Below are 22996 nucleotides of genomic sequence, written 5' to 3'. Positions count from 1 at the left end.
AAACACGAGTACAGATTCATCGATTCCACATTCTCTTTCTCGTTATCTGAAAAATATTTTAAAAAAGTATAGCAACAATAATATTTTCTTTTGCTACATGTTAATATCACTGGGAAACATTTTTTCTTTTGCTCGGTAACGAGAAACTAAACAAAACAGTGATCGCTTCTGATACTGATAAATAATTGTTTATGTATAAATAATTTTTGTAGATTTTCATGAAAATGTGAATGCTAATTAAGATCTCAATCGTGGTCAATCAAAGTCAATATTTCAATCGAAAAATCAGGGAAACCTTTAGTTAAGCATATAATTGTGTTATTAACAGAAGTATTTCCTTTATTCTGTACCAATAGATATAGACACTCGTAGAATTTATTTAAAATTTCTTGGTGTGTAATAACATAATAAATATATCATCAAAATACTATATTAACATTTTTTTTAACTTAGGTGTCCTTATTTACATTATTTTTACATATATTTCACGTAAAATAGAATACTTAATTTAATTTTTAGTTGTTTTGGTTCTGATTCAGTTAATTTTCCTCTGGCTGTGACTGCACGTCCTCTCGAGCTCCTAGGAGAGTCCAGGAAGGGCTGGTTGCCTCTCGCAGTCCTCGCTGCTTTCCGTCACCAAAGGAAGGGCCGATTGTGTGCTATTGATTAATCTCTCATTTCTCACTTTGTCAGCTATCGTTCACGACGCTGGCCTGGCCAGTACTGCTCGTCCTCTCCTATTCCTCGCGGCATTTCCGCCCCTTCCCTCAGAATCCAACATCGGCCGAGCGCCGCCGGCTACGCACATACATGCAAGTCACGGCGGCGACACTACTTCTCTCTCCCTCTCTATCTCTCTCTCTCCTTTCCTCACACGGCTCCAACCACGCCGATCAGGAACTAAACCTGAAACAAAGTTACATCGAGCGTCGATACTTGGTCCGAATTACCAAGATATCGATGTGGCAGAGGCGAAGGGAGCACTCGGAAAAGGGAAAGAGGCAAACAGGGCGAGCAATTTCAACGATTGCCTCACCCGTCACACCCCCGCCCAAGTCCAACGATACCCCAAAGATCATCGGCGGACGACGACCTCGATCTCTCTCCCTGCACCACCGCCAGACGTCCTGGGTCACATAGGAATAAAGGAGGGAAGCACAAGGAAGGGACAACATTCACACATTTATAACGCATCAAAGCCCTTAAACCTGCACCTTAGTTCTACTAACCGTCTATTGTTTTACGTCCGGGGCATCAAGAGTGCAGCGTTGCAACGAGAAGCGTCGCAACCGCATAATCAATTATTTAATATCCTGACGAGTACGATACCTTGATGGAATTGAAAATCCACGTAGATTATGCAAATTTAATTCGCTCAGTATCTATAATGCCTTTTAGTGTTATATTGTGGTCTTTGTCGCAATTGACTTTCTATCGTGATATGGTACAAAGAAATAATTGTATTGCTGTAACGAATTTGGAAAATGTAGTGCCTGCAATTAAACTTCGATACTATGTGAGCAAGAAAAATAGCATAATCTCAATCACCTTTATGTTGCAAGATCGTCCAGTATACTTTGCTCATCTTTACTCAGAAAATATTGATACTTACAAGATAGCCCATTTTTTAGAAGATTTTATTGACAATGAAGGTATACCTTTACCATTGAAACTATGTGTTGGTTACAACATTTCAATTGTGACGAGAGCAAGCGCTGCGCTTGTTCTCGTCGGAATTTTCCCAAGTTTCCCTCTCTCTCTCGGTAAGACACGGTGACCAGCGTTAGGCGCATTTAAGAATGCGTCTAATGCATGGTCTCTGTTTCAGCTGACGGAGATTGCCGAGCGGGGCCGAGCAGGCCCAAAGCGGCTACGCTGGCGACAGAGAGAGTATAGAGATGTTAGAGAGAGAAAAATAGTCGGGGGCGTGCGTGCCCTACGCAAGATTAGGCAGGCGCGCGTTTAGGACCAATTAGTGCATTGGTCGCGCACCGCCTAATAAGTAGGTCAAGTGGGGAGAGAAAAGAACGACGGAAGAAGCTGTAGATCGCAAGGAAAAACGAGCGACACAGACGTTAGTAAGTCAAGTAGAGACTTAGAAGGTTTTCGGAGTTGACCGGAGTTAGACGGTGGACGGCCAGCGGTGATAGGAGTTCAGCCGAGGACAGAGGGCCGAGAGGAAGCCAGCAAGAGTTGCCCAGCGACGACCTGTAACACCGTGCGCAGGGCGCAGCCAGGACTCCCGATCCAGCATCCAAGGTCTTCTCTCTCTCTCTCTCTCTCTCTCTCTCTCTCTCTCACTCTCACAGTTATCGAAGAAATGTGCAAATCTTTAAATAAATGCTCTTTCAGTTATTATAACACTCTTGTTTTATCAAAATATTATTTTACATGTATTATGTTATTCTTAAAAATGTAGAAAAAAATGAGAATTATGAAGAAAAAGCGCTAGAACTACCTGTATTGATACCTGTCAGTATTGTTATTGACTTGCTGAGCATACTGACAGTTGTAAGAAATTCGCAGTATTTGCAATATAAGCAAACGACCATTAAAACGTATTACAGGCATCCCTCGTTATACGCGGTAGTTACGTTCCGAAAAAGTACCGCGTATAACGAAACCGCGTATAATGAGACCTTACGCTTATGGGAAATTAGGAGTTACGTTCCAAAGAAATCAAAATATATGATTCAGTACTATTTATTTTGAAAATAATAAGTCAATTTTGCTTGCTTAGCTCTTCTCAAAATGTCTCTATATAATTCATCGTAAATCAATATAGCTAAATCGCATTGTCGTTTGAAATTTAAACTTCTAACCATTATCGGATCTTTTTGCACAGCTTGTTCGGATGCCATGTTAATAAGATTGATAATTTCCACAACAGCTTTAGCATCGAAAATGGTTTCGGACGTCGTTCGTGTAAGGCCTTCTTCAGTTTCTTCTTCAGGCGGATTGTTCGAAAGTACTTCGATTTCTTCAGGTGTCAAGTCAGTTCTTTCTTCCACAAGATCTAGAACCTCCGATTCCTCAAGGTCTTGGAACCCTTCACCTTCGACTTCTCGAGCCAAGGCTATGACCTCTCGCACCGTGTCTTGATAATTTGATTGCTGCTCGGCGTCACTTGCTGCAACTACTTCCGGTAACAGCTTTTTCCAGCTTTGGTTTACAGTGGTCAATTTAACTTCAGTCCAGGCCTCTTCAACGAAGTTGATTGCATCCATGATTGAAAACATTTTCCAATATTGTCTGACAACATTGTCGGGAACAAAATTGTCGCAAGTCCGGTGAAGATTGACTTTTTGGACTAATGATTTTATAACACGTCTTAAATAATAAGACTTGAAAGTTGCTATGACAGTCTGATCTAGCGGTTGAATCAATGACGTTGTGTTGGGAGGAAGGAACATCACTTCGACATCAGGATGAGCTGTTTGCAAACATCCATCATGGCTCTTGCAATTATCAAGCAGTAACAAAACTTTGAAAGCGAGATTTTTTTTGGCTAAGAATTCTTTCACTTCTGGAATAAATGAATGCAAAAACCAAATCTCAAAATTATTTCTTGTTACCTATGCAGTTTTGTTCGAAGTCCAATGGACGGGTAGCTGTTCTTTATTTTTTCCTTTTAATGCTCTAGATTTTCTGAACGATACACGAGCATAGGTTTGCATTTTAAATTTCCAGTGGCGTTAACACAGAATAAGAGAGTAAACCTATCTTTCGCTACTTTGAAACCTGGCGCTCTCAATTCTTCTTTCGTTAACCATGTTCGAGATGGCATTCTTTTCCAAAAAAGTCCAGTCTCATCACAATTAAAAATTTGATCGAGAACAAAATGTTTTTCAGCAATAACTTCTCGAACTTGTGCTGGGAATACACGAGCAGCTTCATGATCCGCATTAGAACTTTCACCTAAATATTTTGATTTTCATTCTTATTTTCAAGTTAAGTTTTTATTTTTTATTTATATTTTATTTTTACATTCTATACCTGAGAATTTGACATTATGCAGCATGAATCTGGCTTTAAACCTTTCAAACCATCCTTTACTCGCGTTGAACTTCTCAGTTTTATTGTATTTTTCACACAGGTGAGTGTGAAAAACGATAGCTTGATCTCTAATTGCCGCTGTACTAAGAGGAATTTTTTTGTGTATAAGATCTTGAATCCAAATCATAAGCATCTCTTCTGCTTTTTCAATGAAATTATGATGAACAACTTTTGCTGCCTGAGCATGCTGGCCCAAAATTTGTGCACTTTCACGAATTTTCGCTTCGCTATCCCGAATCGTGCGAATGGTTGATTCATTTACTTCGAAACGTCTAGCAATTGCAGCAACTTTATCTCCGTCTCGAAGTGAATTTAAAATTTTTAATTTATCTGCCAAACTCATTACTTTTCGATTTTTCTTTAAAGGCGTTTTTCTTGGAGTTTTCATTAGAGTGCGTGGTGGTGCCATGATTTAAATTTGGAAATACTATTGACGTTATAAGAAAGTAGTGTGAACCAAATAGAAATGTACAATGTTAAAGGTTATGAAAATTTATAAACAAAAACAAAAAAATTGAACTGAACATTGCGTCGAGTAAACCGCGTATAAGGCTGACTGTTACCGCGTAAAACGCGGGACGGTCACAAATCGCAATCCGCGTATAAGGGTAATCCGCGTATAACGAAACCGCGTATAACGAGGGATGCCTGTATACAAAGTGTATAATTTATTTAAGTATTATCTCAGATTGGGATGACTATCAAGACACGCTTGAGTCAATTTTTATTTTGATATTTATCCGTCGCAAGAAAACAAACTTAATGAAACAATCAAGCTATTAGAAGAAAAGATAATAAATAAATAGGAAGTCTGTGCCCTTTCTAATAAATTCTTCATGTGCGCAAATATTGATGGATTCTCCAGCGAACCAGTCACAATTCAAAAAGAAGTACCTACACTAGATTATATTCAGACATTTAAAGAGCAAGTTTTAAAAAACATCATTTCTACATTTACGTAAGGTACCTAACCCGTATTACTCTGTGGAATGGTACGATTATGAATTTGTTTATTTACTGAATTCATTTCCGGCATGGAGTAGTTTATTGATAAATGATGATATGAAAGTTGACATAGTTACTAATATTTCAGCAAATCATCTTGAAATTGTCAATACAAAGAAACACGTTACCTCACTGCCTGATTTTCTAATAGATCATGTACTGCAGTCAAACGACTCAGTAAACATTGGCAGAGCTAGTTATAATCGGAAAACAGATAAAAATAAAACCACTACTTTGCACTTCGCCAAATGTTTAAAATTATATGAAGACAACTGGAAAGGAAAAAATCATTTATAAAAAACCTGCTGATCCTTTTACTAAGTCTAAAAAGTAAAGTGACGCAGCTGAAGTATCCGTTGCGTCGGAGTTTGATGTCACAAAGTTAACGAAATATTCTTGACCACCGAGATAAATCTCCTTGCAATAATCATATTCGTGTTGTTGACATTGTCGGTCTTGGACCAGTAGATTCAGATGCTTACACTGAAACTTCAGCGTGTAGAGTAAAATGTTTTTACGATGAAAGCTCGCCTGCAGATAACTGTGAACCACCAGTTGTCAAGAAACCAAACATTCCAATGCCTCCCAGTGCTTCTGCTCCACCAGTGACTACACCACATTCAACAACTAGACCAGGTCCAAATCCTTTATCAACTAAATGTACGATTGCTGGTAATATTTTATTGTTTATCTACTGTTTCTGCATTACTAATAAAATAATTTCCATTTATAATAATACATTTTTTATGCATAATATTTCAGCCGAAAAATCAATAAATTTGTGAAAGCTTTGGAACAAAAGGGAGCAGAGTTGGTAATTTCGTTGCTGGAGCGTGTCAATACAGCTTTACAGCAACAGACTCAAGCTATTCAATAAGCCTTGGAAAACCAGAATAAGATTCTAGTAGACAATTTACCGATTATTATCAGAGAAGCAGTTGCCAACATCACAACTGAGCTTCCAGATGCATTGGACACTGTTTTCACAGTTCACGTTCAAACCTTATCAGCAATGATTTCTCAAGAATTAAAGGCGCAAATTCATGGTACGGTCAATGATGCTTTGTCATCTACACTCAGAACTTAAAATATAGAATTCGTTGAAGGAGACGAAGTAGTGCAAGAGGGTGAGCAATAGGAAAATGAAGATGTAGCTGCAGTAGCAAGTCCATATGGCTCGGGTCAGGTATCTAACTTGACTCAGGATCTAAATAATGATCAGGCAAGTTATTCTGAAGAGATATAATACCTCGAGGAGCTATTTGAGGATGATTCCGTCGTCGATGACGAATAAATTTATTACAGAATTTGTGTAAAAAATGTCCAATCTGTCTAAGACGTATGAAATCACCTCGCAGTTTAGCATGCGCTCATGTGTTTTGCGTCCGTATCCGTTGATCCGATGTATCCGTTGCGTCGGAGTTTGATGTGTCTATTGCGTCGGAGTTTGATGTCACAAAGTTAACGAAAATTGATGAGCAGAATTCGAAACCAATCTCATGTGTACACGCAGACGTTATTGCTAACTTAGACAACAACACACAGATCAATGAACTTCATAGTGATGATGTTCACGACATTGGTGTAATTTCAGAGTTTAATTTTGAGAAAATTGACATTGTTCATTCGGATAATGAATTCAATCCTATTGCAACCTCTTCGGTGTAAAATAGTTCTACTATTGATCATTCGTTGATAGCTTGTCTATCTGACCACGATTATGCATTAAAGCATACTTGTAAGATTGAAAAAACTGGTTCGACGCATAGTGAATCTTAAAATGATAGTTGCCGTCATCTTTTGTAGATAAAGCGTTCAACGCAGAAGAGGATTATAACGTGTCTGACATAAACAAAAATGTTTCAGGTGAATCGGAAACTCTATATGCTATTGAGATAACGATACCGGCTAACGATTTAGTATTGGATCGAGACTGTTTAGATTTAAAAGATATGAACTATTATTCTATAAGAGAGTTATTTTATTATATTAGTCCGACAAACCTAAAAAGTATCTTGCTCCCTGTCCAGATATATGAAGCTCAAATACTAGCAATTGATTCCCAGCAAAAATAAATATCCATTAATTCGTAACGCTAATATGCTACGTACAAAATGTTTAGAAGAAAATCAATTTTCAATCTTGAATTCTTCGAAATTCGATGTAATAGCGGAAATTTTTGCTTTTGCATTAAAAAATTTCACAAAATACCGATCTTTGCGTCTAGAAGATGAAAAATGTTTAAATATGGCATGGTTAATAATGAAAAAGCAACCATTCATGTCGATGATACATTTGCCGATTTTTTCAAAAAATTGCATGAAAAATCACCAATCATTTACGGTAATGTTTTCTTGCTCATGTAAATCGCCTTACTTACCTAGTGTTCGTGAATGGGTTATTCAACTTGACGTTAAGCCAGGAAACAGTTTAAAACATTTTGATAAATTGCTGCAAGATTATTATTTTCAAAAATGTTACCTTTCGTCACAACAAAAGTGTAAGTTGTGTTCAGGTGACATTAATTTTACTTACTTCTGGGAATCTTACTTATTTATTGACATTGAACAAAGTAAAATCATTGATTGTATAAATGTAGCACTTGAATTTGAAGCTGCCATTCCACGTAAATAACTATACATTAATCGGTGTTGTAACTTATTCAATGGATGATAAGTATGTAGCATATTGTCAAGATTTATATGATATCTCCAAGAAATGGAAAAAATGCAGGCAAAAATTGTAAAAATGGCGATGGGCCTAAATAAAAACACGCCAGAATACATTTGGAAAATGGAAGCAGGAATCGAAAGATTGGATATACAAACAATAAAAAGGACAACGAAATACATTGTAGAAGTCGTGGAAATGAAGGATGATAGGCTGCCCAAGATTTACCTAAGAGAGGAAATAAGAGGAATGTTAAACAACAACCCGAGAAGATGACTTTTTTAAGAAAACTATAAAAGTATTTTCATATTTAATGAAAATCTTTTAAAAAAATGTCATTTTAAGCAGAATTCTAAAAAATTGTTGGTCGTGAATTTAGTATATATTTCTGAAATTTAAGTAAGTTCACTTCACGTAATAACTTCCAGTTATTTTGCATTTGTTTGCTTATAAAACTATCAAACATTAAACCTAACAAATAAAACTATAAAAAAGTTTAGTTAGTACGAAAAAGTTTTACAAAGAGCTGTAGCATTTTTAATCATGGATAAAATGCAATATTCAATCAAGTGTGAGGACACTTCAATGTGCATCGTGTTCGAATGATCGATTATTTTTGGCAATCAATGAAAAGAGTTTAAAAAAAGATTCGGAAGTGAAATTTATGTGGCCAGAGGATTCTTCAAATGCAAAGGAATATCATGGTGTTATTCTTGATTTTTCAAGTGAGTTTTTTAGTAAAATACTTGTAAGCATTATGTGAAATAAGCAAAATATAATCACGTGTTATAGCTGATGAAGAAATTTTATTCGATGTCATGAATCAAATTATGCTGAAAGCACCTAGACAAAGCACAAAAAGAACTAAATCAGTCGCAGTACCAAAGGAAAGTGAGATTGACGATATCTGCAAGGAAGTGTGAAATGCGGTAAGACAAATAAAAGTCGAAGAAGGCTTAGCTCTACCTATGTCGTTTTTAGCGTTGCTTCTACGTTTCAATTGAATTTTTAATCTATAAATGAACGATCGAGTGAACTTACCTGTAAGTGACACTCGATTATAATTGTACGAACTGCCTCCTCCGAAATAGATCAAATACGTAGTACCGCCAGGTCTATGTATTCTGACCACAGTTTTTTAACCCATTAAGTCCCAAACGCACAAAATTTTAACGTTGACTTTGACCGCGCATCATTTTAAAATAAACGAGGGACTTTGAACTTAAGGCACATATACTTATGTTTTTGAGGTCGCTCTTTCGATTAGCGGTGTCGAAAATTCCGAAAAATAACGTTTAACCTATTATTTTTCAACAAATATAAAAAAAATGCACTTTTTGGACTCGGATTTTTTTTTCAAACCTAATTTCAGCAATGTTCCGAATGTCTAGGCAACTTCTAATACAGATATAAGGTGTTCCCGATACTTGCACTTCAAAAATATGCAGCGAAACATTTCGATATATAGTGTTATCCAATTCAAAATAGCGTCCGAACGCCAAATTTTTGTTTTAAATTTCACAGATTCTTTTCTCGAAAACTATAGACTTTCATAAAAATTTCCTAAGAATAAAAATGTTTTAGATTTAGTCAAAGAATATACTCAATTTTTTTCAGATTGATCCGGTACGATTTTGGATTTTTCAAAAAGTCAAAAAATCGAAATTTCGAAAATCGTCCTTAAAAAATCTGAAATAAATTAAGATCATTCTTTGATGAATTCTAAAACATTTTTGTTCTTTCCAAAATTTTATAAAAGTTCATAGTTTTTGAGATAAAATTCTGTAAAAATTTTTTGTCGTAAACGTCCCTTTGCCTTTATTTATAATAAAGTTTCCCGATTCTTACCGCGAGGAGGTGGACGATTGAGAGAATCATGTTTTCTTTTTTTTTTTTAATATTTTTTTTTTTTTTTTATTTTATTTTTTTTTTATTTTATTTATTTTGTTTATTTTTCAATTTTATATTTTTTAGAGAAAAAAACGCTAATCATTAGTATGATTCTTTTCAAAGCAGTAAAACGTATTTGAACAAATCCAAAAAACGAAGTAAGCATACAATAGAAAAAAATTTCTTGCCAAGAAAGTGTAGTATTGAAACCTGCAAGACACGAACAAGAAAATTTTGTAATACGTGTTCCTCGTATTGTTAACCATGCTTTGAAAAGAATCATACTAATGATTAGCGTTTTTTTCTCTAAAAAATATAAAATTGAAAAATAAACAAAATAAATGAAATTAAAAAAAAAAAAAAATATTAAAAAAAAAAGAAAACATGATTCTCTCAATCGTCCACCTCCTCGCGGTAAGAATCGGGAAACTTTATTATAAATAAAGGCAAAGGGACGTTTACGACAAAAAATTTTTACAGAATTTTATCTCAAAAACTATGAACTTTTATAAAATTTTGGAAAGAACAAAAATGTTTTAGAATTCATCAAAGAATGATCTCAATTTTTTTCAGATTTTTTAAGGACGATTTTCGAAATTTCGATTTTTTGACTTTTTGAAAAATCCAAAATCGTACCGGATCAATCTGAAAAAAATTGAGTATATACTTTGACTAAATCTAAAACATTTTTATTCTTAGGAAATTTTTATGAAAGTCTATAGTTTTCGAGAAAAGAATCTGTGAAATTTAAAACAAAAATTTGGCGTTCGGACGCTATTTTGAATTGGATAACACTATATATCGAAATGTTTCGCTGTATATTTTTGAAGTGCAAGTATCGGGAACACCTTATATCTGTATTAGAAGTTGCCTAGACATTCGGAACATTGCTGAAATTAGGTTTGAAAAAAAAATCCGAGTCCAAAAAGTGCATTTTTTTTATATTTGTTGAAAAATAATAGGTTAAACGTTATTTTCCGGAATTTTCGACACCGCTAATCGAAAGAGCGACCTCAAAAACATAAGTATATGTGCCTTGAATTCAAAGTCCCTCGTTTATTTTAAAATGATGCGCGGTCAAAGTCAACGTTAAAATTTTGTGCGTTTGGGACTTAATGGGTTAAAGTAATAAAAATTCTAAACAAATGATGCTCATTTTATGTTTATCACGTTGTCAAGCGCCGCACAGCGCTGGGATATCGTTGCCAAGTTCGTCATTAATTTCAAAGCATAATACATTAAATTGCGCAACAAATAAGGGATGGGAAAAATTTTTAACAATTGTCTTGGGTGGGTTTGATCTATTTCGGACGAGGTTGTTCGTACAATTATGATCGAGTACCAGTTACAGGTAAGTTCACTCTATCTTTCAATTGTACTTCATATCTTTCAATTGCCTTGTCCTCATAGATCAAATACGCAGATGTTTAAAGTACGCAATTTAACAACAATCATTCTCAGAATATTTTTTTTTTTTAATAATAATACATAAGATGTCAGTAACGTTTGAAGGTGTAATACAAATAGTTAACTAGACTATGAAATAGTAACAATTGATACGTGTATTAATTATTTGATACAATTACACTTGACGCTAAATTTTCATTAGAAACGAGAGGCCTATTGTAAAAGCGAGCGAATGTTGATGATGTTCCGGACCACCCTGCTGCTTTTCGAATAGTTTCAATATTTAAAACTTTTCTCGCTGCAGCTGATGTAGAAGCATGTCGCGTACTATGTGCAGAAAACATGTTTATATTGTAGTATATTCGATACGTTCCAATTTGTTGGTTACTAAGTGATTGGTTGCTAAGTAATCTGTATTATTATTAGTTAGTTAGTTGTGTTCATGAGCTGATATTATATACACGCGCTATTTTCAACGATTCTAATACAAGTTTTAGTTTCTTTTACATATCGTTGTATTTTATTTCATTAATTAGTAGTGGTTATAACAATATCTATACCACTTTCGGACAATGTACATTTAATCCATCTTCTAATAGAACCAATTAACGCAGTATGATAAGGCTTTTTAGTTGTAATAAGCAGTTGATCATTATCTTTAGGTCTAAGACCCTCGGTTCTTTTTATATATTCAGTAAGTGCAGCGGCTGGATATACGCTTGGTTGTTCCGGAAAGAAAGGTAAATCAATAAGAGGTAACGTGTTCGTGTGTGAAGATGTCTTTAGAGTGTCGGTAATGTTGACAAGTACTCGTTCTTTTTGTATTGTAATATTAAATGTTCTAAAGAAAAACAAGGTTTGCACTTTCTGAGCAATTGCTAAAGCTAGTAATGTAACGACTTTTTTCGTCAATTTGTCAAAATTCAAGTTTTCATTAGGAAACTACGTGGATAAGATATTCAAAACAATTTGTGGATCCCACGTGTGTGAGTATTTCGGTATTTTTGGTTTTTCTTTGGATATGCCCTTAAAAAATCTACTAATTTCCGAATTAATTCCAAACTGATTTTTCATAAGTAACGATATTGCAGCTCGATAAATATTAAGAGTACTGAACGAATTTACTTGAGTTAACTCAAGAGCGAAAAAATTAAGAATATTTGAAGTTTCCAATTCGAACAACGAGAGTTTTTTCTCTTGACAGTACTGCCATCATAGACGAATCGGTTTTTTATATTGACGGAGAGTGCTTGACGCGATTGACTTTAACATGACACTGGCTGCTTCTATGGAAGTTCCTTTTCTCGTATACGCTTTGATGATAATAGCGCTGCTATCAGGGTAAGTTTCGGAGACAGAGGGTGTGTCAGGCTGTAAGAAGAAGAAGTCAATAGGTTAGGATCCGGATCCAGTTTCAAGAAAGGTGTTGCGGATAGTGTTTTGTACAGAGGAAATCATGCCTGTGTAGGTCAAAAAGGAACGACGACAATACCCTCAGCTCTGTCAATTATTATTTTTCGAAGAACTCTGAGTATAAGAGAGAAAAGTGGAAACGCGTAAAATTGCATGTTACTCCATGACAAAGTAGATGCATCAACCGCTATCGAGTCTGGATCTTTGAACCATGAAACAAATTTTTTGCATTTAGCGTTAGCACTTAAAGCAAAAAGATCAATTTCTGGAATACCAAACTTGTTTACTAGTGAAGAGAAAGCCCAGTCAGCTAGTTCCCATTTAGTTTCAGGTTGTAAAATTCTTAAAGCTTTATCAGCGTAAATATTGCCTTTAGTATTAATATATGACGCAGTTAAATAAATATTACGCGCTTCACACCATTGCCAAATTTCACGAGCCAAGTTATTTAGTTTCGAATGTTGAATATTACCCATACGATTTATGTAGGCAATTGCCGTAGTGTTATAAAATACGCAGCAAGATTTCACAAGATTTTTCGTGCTTAGCGAAACATTTCAACCCATTGAACGTGGCTTTTAATTCTAAAAAATTTATATGCTCTTTCGAAATTTCCTTACTCCACCAACCGTGTACCTTTACACCACGACAAATAGCACCCCAACCTGTTGATGGCACATTGGAAAAAATTTCAATTTAAAAAACATTTAACCTAATAGGGTTTGTAGATATTATGACATTCGACTTCCACCATAAAAGATCAGCTTTTATATCGTTCGAAATATACATTGAATCGTCGTAATTGCCTCCGTTTCCTTCGAGAGCTAAGAACTTTTCACGTTCTAATCTTTTTGTATAGAAAAAACCATATTTTACTGCAGGATATGCTGCTATTAATACGCCGATGATTTCAGCTACATTTCGAATCGTAGACGAGTTTTTTGTCATTAAATTTAAAACAATATTTCGAATATGCTTACGTTTGTGATCGGGTAGATTCAAACTGAAGTCTTACGTGTTGATAATTAAACCTAAGAATTCGCAAATATGGGATGGTACATGTTGGCTTTTAATATCATTTATCACAAAACCTAATAATTCGAGAAAGTTGATGCTGCAGGCATTACTTCCTGTATAAAAACAGGCCAAAACAATTGTTCGCGCGTTAGTCTCCCAGGTCATTTCCCGTCATGGAGTTCCTTTAGAAATCCTTACAGATCAGGGTAGGAATTTTGAGTCAAATTTGTTTAGAGAATTAACAGTTTTATTGGATATCCATAAAACTAGAACTACCTTTACTCACACAATCTAATGGTCAAGTTGAGCGTCTTAATAGAACAATTCTGCAATATTTGTCGTTGTTTCTTTCAGAGAATCAACGGAATGGGGATGAACTTATTCCGCTCTTTCTTCTGGCGTTTCGTTCTTCACAAAATGAGACAACGGGGATGTCTCCTGCGGAGATGTACCTTGGACAAGATCTTCGGTTGCCCATTGATTTGCTCCAAGGATGTCCACCCGACGTTGTTCCCGAAACTCCCTCCAATTATATCACAAGAGTTCGTCATCAATTACACCAAATTCATGATGTTGCTCGAAGGAAAATGAATTTAAAATCCAACCGTACCAATATAACCTATGACATATATATATATATATATATATATATATATATATATATATATATATATATATATATATATATATATATATATATATATATATGTCATAGGTTATATATATACCTGTATATATATATATGTATATATATACCTGTATATATATATATATATACAGGTTGATTCTGAAACATATGAAGAGTTTGGTACCATTCGATTCGTTTTGAAAAATGGAATAAGATGGCACAGTTAAAAATTTTTTTTGATAATTAGTCAATTAGATTGAATGTCAGCCAATGAGCGGCTGGCTACGGCCGACGGGCCGCGCGACGGCGAGTCGCGACGGAGAAGGGAGGTCGACTCGCGCATTTTAATCAACAGGTGACAGAGGTGCTCAACTCTTGACCTGTTACTGCTAGCAGCCGTTATGTTGACGTATTTTGATATTATGAATATATGAATCAATAATAATATGGATAAAATTATTAAAAAATACGTTGCAATGTAATAATGCATTACATTGTTTTGTATTGTAAAAAACATGAATTGTACAAAATGAATAAAAACATTGATGAAATTTCGAACGAGGCATAAAAGAATAAAAATACCAGCAACGAAAACAAATAAGTGTTGTGTACTACATGCGCATGCAAGAATGTTTTCGTTGGTCTTGTGGAAAAATAGTAAAGAGTGCAGTGTCGTGGCGTCCGAGAATTTGCGTCGTGTAGGAGTATTGCACGAGGCAAAATACGGGCGTAAATGGCTTGCAGTGGATTTGGTGGCAGCAAATGGTAAGTTAGTACAATTATCATATACACATTATTAACCTTTAATGTTTATTTAGATGACAGGGAATATTTAAACGAATTGGAAGTTTCGACTGATGGTAAGGTGATTCTTGGAAATGAGCGCAGTGAAGGTAATTTAAATAAAAAAATTGTTAATCTATTATATTAATAAAAATATGATTATTTTTTAGATTCGGGAGATAATGACGAGGAGGCTATTTTGAAGATGATTTTGAGAAAGGAGTTTGCCGGACTGGAACCCCGAAATGGCAAGGTAGGGCAACTTACATACATACATACATTCATATACTCATACAATAAAAAACATACATACACAGCTCTTACAGACGTACAGGGTCATGCCTACTAACGCTTGCAAGCTTATAAACATACACACGCACACCCGCTGTATACAGCCAGTACTTACGCACGCTTGCAAGCTCATCTACCCACACACCGATGCATGCGCATACATGTTCATATGCACATTGCATTCACGCACGTTTGCAAGCTCACAAGCCCACGCACATACAACCACGCTAGTTCGCATGCGCTCACGCACTCTTGCAATCTCACACACAGGTACACACACACTACCAAGCACACTCGGACATAACGCTTAAAAAAACATACATTCATACGCACACGATACATACAACTAATATAAAAATAACAATACTTATTGTTATAGGTACGGCTTTGTTATGGTTCTTCGGTTTATGTTGTCCAAATTGAATTGGACAACATAACCGAAAAATACAAAGGGGACCCACAAAAACTGGTGACGAAGCTCATCAACATGCTGGTGATCAAAGATGAGCTTCGTCGCATGACACCTACCGGGAAAGCCGGTACGGTTGCCATTCCGCAAGCCCTTTATGAAGGCCTACTCGGTAAGATATTATCTAATAATATAATCATTGAAAAGTAATTATTCTTGTTTTTGTTTTCCAGAATTGGTTAACAAGATTTCGACGGGGGCGGAAAAAATGGCGACGGATAGATATCGGCTAGCTCTGACGCGGATATGCGACAACGCGCGTCGAATTAAAAACTAATTTTACATTTTTTATATTAATTTTTATTTGTAAAACTTATTAATAATAAACAATTTCTGAACAATAACATTTTTTAACACAATAACTTAAACAATAATAACAATAACATAATAATAAGATAAATTAATAATAAATAATGAAAAAAAAAAATTAACAACAATAACAAAAAGTTTAACGAAATCTCCAGCCAGGACCGCAATTCCGCCAAACACTGCAAATAAATAGAAAATATTATATTTTTTTTACTTTTTTCTTTAACCTAATAACCCAACAACTTTGCTTACGACTTTTCTACGAACCCAATAAACACAATAACCCAACAACTTTGTTTACGACTTTATTACGACTTTTCTACGACTTCTTTTACGACTTTTCTATGAACCCAATAACCCAACAACTTTGTTTACGACTTTTCTATGAACCCAATAACCCAACAACTTTGTTTACGACTTTTCTACGACTTTTTTACGACTTTTTTCTTTAACCCAATAACCCAACAACTTTGCTTACGACTTTTCTACGACTTTTTTACGACTTTTTTACGACTTTTTTACGACTTTTTTACGACTTTTTTACGACTTTTTTACGACTTTTTTACGACTTTTTTACGACTTTTTTACGACTTTTTTACGACTTTTTTACGACTTTTTTACGACTTTTTTACGACTTTTTTACGACTTTTTTACGACTTTTTTACGACTTTTTTACGACTTTTCTACGACTTTTCTACGACTTTTCTACGACTTTTCTACGACTTTTCTACGACTTTTCTACGACTTTTCTACGACTTTTCTACGACTTTTCTACGACTTTTCTACGACTTTTCTACGACTTTTCTACGACTTTTCTACGACTTATCTACGACTTTTCTACGACTTTTTTTACGACTTTTTTACGACTTTTTTACGACTTTTTTACGACTTTTTTACGACTTTTTTACGACTTTTTTACGACTTTTTTACGACTTTTTTACGACTTTTTTACGACTTTTTTACGACTTTTTTACGACTTTTTTACGACTTTTTTACGACTTTTCTACGACTTTTCTATGACTTTTCTACGACTTTTCTACGACTTTTCTACGACTTATCTACGACTTTTCTACGACTTTTTTTACGACTTTTTTACGACTTTTTTACGACTTTTTTTACGACTGTTTTACGACTTTTCTATGAACCCAATAACCCAATAACCCAACCCAACAACTTTGTTTACGACTTTTCTACGACTTACCTCTTTCTATTCATCCATCTCCTAGTCTGGATCGTTATCATCTTCTGGATCCCTCTCAAGCTCCTCGTCGCCTACTCCATCACCAGGATCCCCCCCTGCCTCCATGCATTGTTCAAAGTGGCCCCTACCCATTTGTATACATAGGCGAGCTCTTCGTAAAACTTGGAGCGTCGCTCTATGTATTTGATCGGGGGCCACATTTTCTGCCCACTCTTGAACAGCCTGCCAGCATCCATCTGCGTTGCCAGGTGGACCGTTAGAGTAGATGGCCTCTTTGCACGTTCCCTAAACATAATAATCCAATGGATTATGATCTGGGGAACGTGCTGGCCATTCTACGGTACCACCACGGCCTATCCACTCAGGGTAAGACTGGAAAAACATAGAAATCAGTATACTTTTTTTTATAAATTAATAAAAAACAAACAGTAATCAATTACCTCGTCGAGATGGTCCCGGACAGGCTGCGCAAAGTGGGCTGGGGCTCCGTCGTGCATCAGGATGATGTTATTTTGATCTGGGAGGACGTCATCTAGAAGAGCTGGCAGATCATGTTGCAGAAAATCGAGGTACGCACCAGCATTGAGGTTTCGCAGTAGACGGAATGGACCCACAATTCGGTCACGAATCACACCAGCCCATACATTTACGGCATATTTATGCTGCGAACGATCTAAATTATGTTGAAAAATATTGTTAAATATTTTGTTGTGCAAGCAAATACAATATTATTCTTAAAATATACCTTCTCGCACCGCAAATGGATTCTCGTGGGCCCACACATGTTCATTGTGTTGGTTGAACATTCCAATTCGCCCGAAAGTGGATTCATCCGTCCATAAAATGCGATCCAAGATGTTAGGATCTTCGTCAACCGCGTCCACAAGCCAATGACAGTACCTCAATCTCTGTTGCGGATCTCCAGGTTCTAATAAATGATTAAACGGTCCATTGTCTTTAATACAAACCGAGATATAATTGATCAAAACATAAAAATAAATACTGTGTCCGTCAGCATATCAAAGTTACTACAGGATCGACCTCCTGTCGTTACATGCGAATACATAACCGCTATAAATAACAAATTATGCACTTACCTAGTGACTGCACTCGCCGGAGATGATACGCATGTTGACCATCATCCTTCATGACCCGTTGTACAGTGCTGTACGAACACGCCACACCTAACGCCGCCGAGACTTGCCGTGAAACAGATCGCAAGCTGTCTGTCGGATCGGCGGCGAAAGCTGCGACGATAGGGTCATGAAGGCGATCGCGTTGGCGTTGGCGTCCTCCATCAGGATTCCTGACCACGACACTGCCCGTTTCCCTCAATCTCTTCACGGTATTTTCTATCGTCCGAGGATTGGGATGTTGTGCTCTGAGAGGGTAAAGCTCAGCGTACCGTCGAGCAGCTGCATTCGCATTACCCTCAGCCCAGCCCAAGCACAACACCATATCGGTGTACTCCTCGTTGGAATAAGCATTTCTTCTTGCCATTTTGCAACGATGGAGTACACCGTGTCAAGAAAATTTTGCAACTAAGTCTATCAATAGTAATGAACAAATGAATAGCAAAAAAAAAACATTACTATTCATTTGTTTGGAACTATTGATGTTTGACTGTTTGAGAGTTTGCATATTACAAAATATTCAAATCCTTGAACTATCGAAAATTCGATGCTTAAGTTGAGATAATTAAATAAATAGCGTTAAATCCATTACCCTATTGCAACTAATGCAGACCATTAATTAATCAATTTATTGATTGATTGATTGATTGTTTGTTTGAAAAATGTATTTCACGTATTGTATTGTATGTAGCTACAATGTAAGTAATGCCTATTGTAACTATTCGTATAGTTTAATATGCGTTTATTAAACATGCAAGTAATTGCACAATGTGCAATATTTTCGTAAAAGCGCATGTAGTACACATGTTTTTATTGATTTCATAAAATTCATGTTTTTTTACGATACAAAACAATGTAATGCATTATTACATTGCAACGTATTTTTTAATAATTTTATCCATATTATTATTGATATTCATAATATCAAAATACGTCAACATAACGGCTGCTAGCAGTAACAGGTCAAGAGTTGAGCACCTCTGTCACCTGTTGAATAACATGCGCGAGTCGACCTCCCTTCTCCGTCGCGCGGCCCGTCGGCTGTAGCCAGCCGCTCATTGGCTGACATTCAATCGCGATTATCTAATTGACGAATTATCAAAAAAAAATTTTAACTGTGCCATCTTATTCCATTTTTCAAAACGAATCGAATGGTACCAAACTCTTCATATGTTTCAGAATCAACCTGTATATATATATATATATATATATATATATATATATATATATATATAGTCTTCTGCCTTTAAGTAATTTGAAGTTAGAGAAAAAGTTTGGTTTTTTAATTCGAAGAGGAAAATCGGAAAGACCTTGAAGCTGCAGTCCGATTGGGAAGGTCCATTTAAAGCTGTTCGAAAAATTAATGACGTTGCTTATTTTATAAGACAATCCCCTAGACATAAGAATAAAATTCATCGACCAAACTTGTTTATAGCTTACCTTGTCGTTGTTTTTTTATAGATCTGCACTAAAAGTATTAATTTTTCATATAACTCATACATTAGCATTTTCAATAAAAATTGAAAATTTATAAAAAAAATATTGATTGAAAATGATTTTACAGTGCCTAAGACTAGTAAAGTATGGCAGTATTTCGAAGACCTCGGCAATGGATCAGCTAAATGTAAAAATTGTGGTGAAATATGGAGAGGCTGTGGAAATACTACAAATTATCGTAGTCATTTACTAAAGACACACAACATTGATTTCTTCTCAGGTAACTACACCAAATAACACCCAATAATAATAATTCTATCAAAGAAGCTCGCATAGGGTCGAAATTCGAACGATATACGTGTTATTTGTTTAGAACCGTATTGACTCGAGGGAAGAACAGGCGTCGCTTAAGTTGTTAGACGACAATGGTTCGTCGAGTGCTGCCTCGAAACAGTCTGAGGCCAGAGCGCGCACCGTTCAACATCTGAACGATGGCAATTGCACGAATATGACGCGGCACCCGTTCAATAGCTGAGGCGCGTCAGGCCGAAGTCGCTCAGACGAGAGCGGTCCGAGGCGGCGGTGGACACTTTTCCCAAATCATATTTCCCAAGGACTGTTTTCCCAATGCCCCTTTTTCCCAAAACCGTTTTTTCCAAAAGTGCCATTTTTCCCAATATGCTGATATTTCCCAAAAATAATATAATCAACAATACATTCAGTAAAACCAATTTATTAACTTTCTAGAATTTAATATTATAACCAACAGCTTGTAAGTACGCATATATATCGTCATTGCATACATATTCATGATACTTAGTGACGATCCCAAAAATTTTTTCTTCAATTTCCCGTCTTTTTTTGTCGGTACATTTCTTTACGCGCTTCCCCAGCTGTAACTGAAGTAGCATAATCTCCACGTCTGCCTGTTCTTTTTTCAATACGTCAAAGAACACGTATAAGCTGGGGTGTGCTTTACCGACGACCACTTGAAATGCGTTATGCCAACTTTCCGATAAGTTATTCGTGCGAGCTTTGCCCTCTAACACGGAGTTATATTGATTCCACAAATTAGGCGGATACCGTGGAAGGCGATATTGAATCCTTAATCGTACTCCGTGGCTGCTCCGCCTTCTTGCACTAGCGCGACGTATATATGTACTCTCGAAATAGGCCACGATAGGCTCAATTTCAACAGGTAAGTCGTCGCGTATGCGTGCAAAATGAGATTGTACTTCATCTACTGGGACGAAAGCCAAAGCACAGAGCACTTGAATACCTTTTTTTATTCGTGGATCAGTAACATACTCGTTTTGAAGTCCTTCTTGCTGAACGCGACGATACACACTTTGGCGTAAATGAAAAAAGCAGCATGAGACTATTTTACCAAACGTTTTTTCCGCGGCATTCACAATCGCTACTTCGAAATCAGTCATTAATTTAGTAGGTAAGTTTTCAAGACCAAGATTGCGTCCCTCTTCTGCAATAATTTCGAAGATTTTGATGTAAGTTCGTACTTGCTTATTCTCCACAAGTGCATGTACGAATGGTAAGCCAATCTCCTGTGCTTTATTATTGATGCCAACTTGAGTTACAGCTCCAAGAATAGAAAAAATTTGATAAAACATGGACGGTGCCATTTTAAATGTGCCGTCAGCAAACCACGTATGACATCGGAATAGCCGTTTCAAATTGTCGGGCGAGGCAAAAATAATAATTCTACCGAGGCTTTCATCGTGCTCGTCATCACGATAAGAATCGTACAGGAGAAAAGGATGCCCGCTTAGTGTTTCCGTATATTGTTCGGGAATCTCTTCAAAATCGGACATTCGGATAGGGTTGGAAGGCGTTTCAGTAAGACGAGCGCGTGAAATTTGTTTTCGCATATTCAAACGGTCTGGAAGTTCGTCTAAGACTTCTACAAAGTATATGTATTCATTCATAAAAAATATTTGAGCTTGTCAATAGTTTCAATCAATTTTTCTACCTGATGGAACTTGACGCAAATGTTTACGCATTATCTGAGCTGGAGGCATTTCTGGATGCTCCTCAGCAGTTCTTTTAGCTGAATTCAAAATTTTCAGCGCTTTCACTTCTTCGCTGTTCGGCGCATGAGTATGTTCAGATTCATCCGGTCCTCGATGAACAATTAAGCTGTTTCCGTCTCCAGTTGTTACAGCACGCGCATTGCACTCGCCTTTATTTCTACAGTTCCAATATCTCCGAAAATCGCCAGAATGTTTGTAGTATAAAAAACCGTCAATATGTAAAAAAACCGATTTCCTCGCACGTATTAGTTCAGCCATTATTAAGTTACTTCCAATTTACAAATTACAAAATTTATTTACTGCCAATTTTAAAACGTACAACTTTATAATTTCGACGATGTAACCTACATTACGATTCAAAGACTGTAATGAACGTGAAGGTAGCAGTTAAACAAATACAAAACATGCAGAAACATAAACCAAACGTAAATTTAAAAGTATTCTTGTTCTTAACTGTACACATTATTTTGGGAAATACTAAAATTTTGGAAAAAAAAGTACTATTGGAAAAACGGTTTTGGGGAAAATAACTTCCGGGAAAAAAAGGCTTTGGGAAAAATGGTTTGGGAAAAGTGTCTACCGTTCGTCCGAGGCTCTTGTTAACGCTGCTATCCCAGCGCTGAGCGCGGAAGTGTGCTTTATTTATGATTAACAGACTAGCGCATTCTTTCCTTGCTCGCGTATACGTTCATAAACTCTTGCTATTTTATATACGTTTGTAAATTCTTCTTATTTGTGAACTGAAGTGTTATTAAGTACTATGGATCAATCATCATCATCGCCAAGACGTTCGCCATCTCCTCCTTCACCAACCCGTATAAGAATCAAACAAATGCTGGGTACTACCGAAACTGATTTCAACCACGATGAAGGAATAGAAATTTTGAATCAAATGTTATATGCGCTCGAAAAATTCCAGAAAAGTCTGGGTTCGTATTTCAAAGGATATACAATCAAGGAGTTGAGAGAGACCTGTTTTTTACACATTGAAGAAGTTTTGCAAGATAGCCAATACTTGAGAGTGTCACCAATAGGTAATTTTTTAATATACTCATGGCAACGAAGTGATTTTTAATAATGCGTAGGCTGATATCATATAATTATTATATTTTTCAGCTAGTGAAATTGAAAACATGTACGATTATTTGAAAGAAAGACATCCTGAAATTGATGATGAAATCAAGAAAGGCAAGCTCTTCGACGATTTGTGTTACTTTGACTATCAGTTATACAGATCTT

General features: G+C 36.0%; 1 protein-coding gene across 1 annotated transcript; it reads right to left on the bottom strand.

Annotated features, from left to right (window-relative positions):
• Positions 1-2699: 2699 nt before the first annotated feature.
• On the bottom strand, positions 2700-4465 carry LOC131675092 (tigger transposable element-derived protein 1-like). Its single transcript, XM_058953937.1, has 3 exons — positions 3997-4465; positions 3742-3918; positions 2700-3526 (listed from the first exon to the last, which is right to left on the bottom strand). Exons 1-3 carry the CDS (start codon positions 4463-4465, stop codon positions 2700-2702), a joined length of 1473 nt encoding a protein of 490 aa, XP_058809920.1.
• Positions 4466-22996: the final 18531 nt, after the last annotated feature.

This window comes from Phymastichus coffea, unplaced genomic scaffold (assembly GCF_024137745.1).
Source record: "Phymastichus coffea isolate CEN01 unplaced genomic scaffold, Cenicafe_Pcof_1.1 PCOF00016, whole genome shotgun sequence".
Classification (NCBI taxonomy): domain Eukaryota; kingdom Metazoa; phylum Arthropoda; class Insecta; order Hymenoptera; family Eulophidae; genus Phymastichus; species Phymastichus coffea.
The sequence above is the reverse complement of the archived record's forward strand: the minus strand, read 5'-3'. Positions and strand labels throughout refer to the sequence as shown.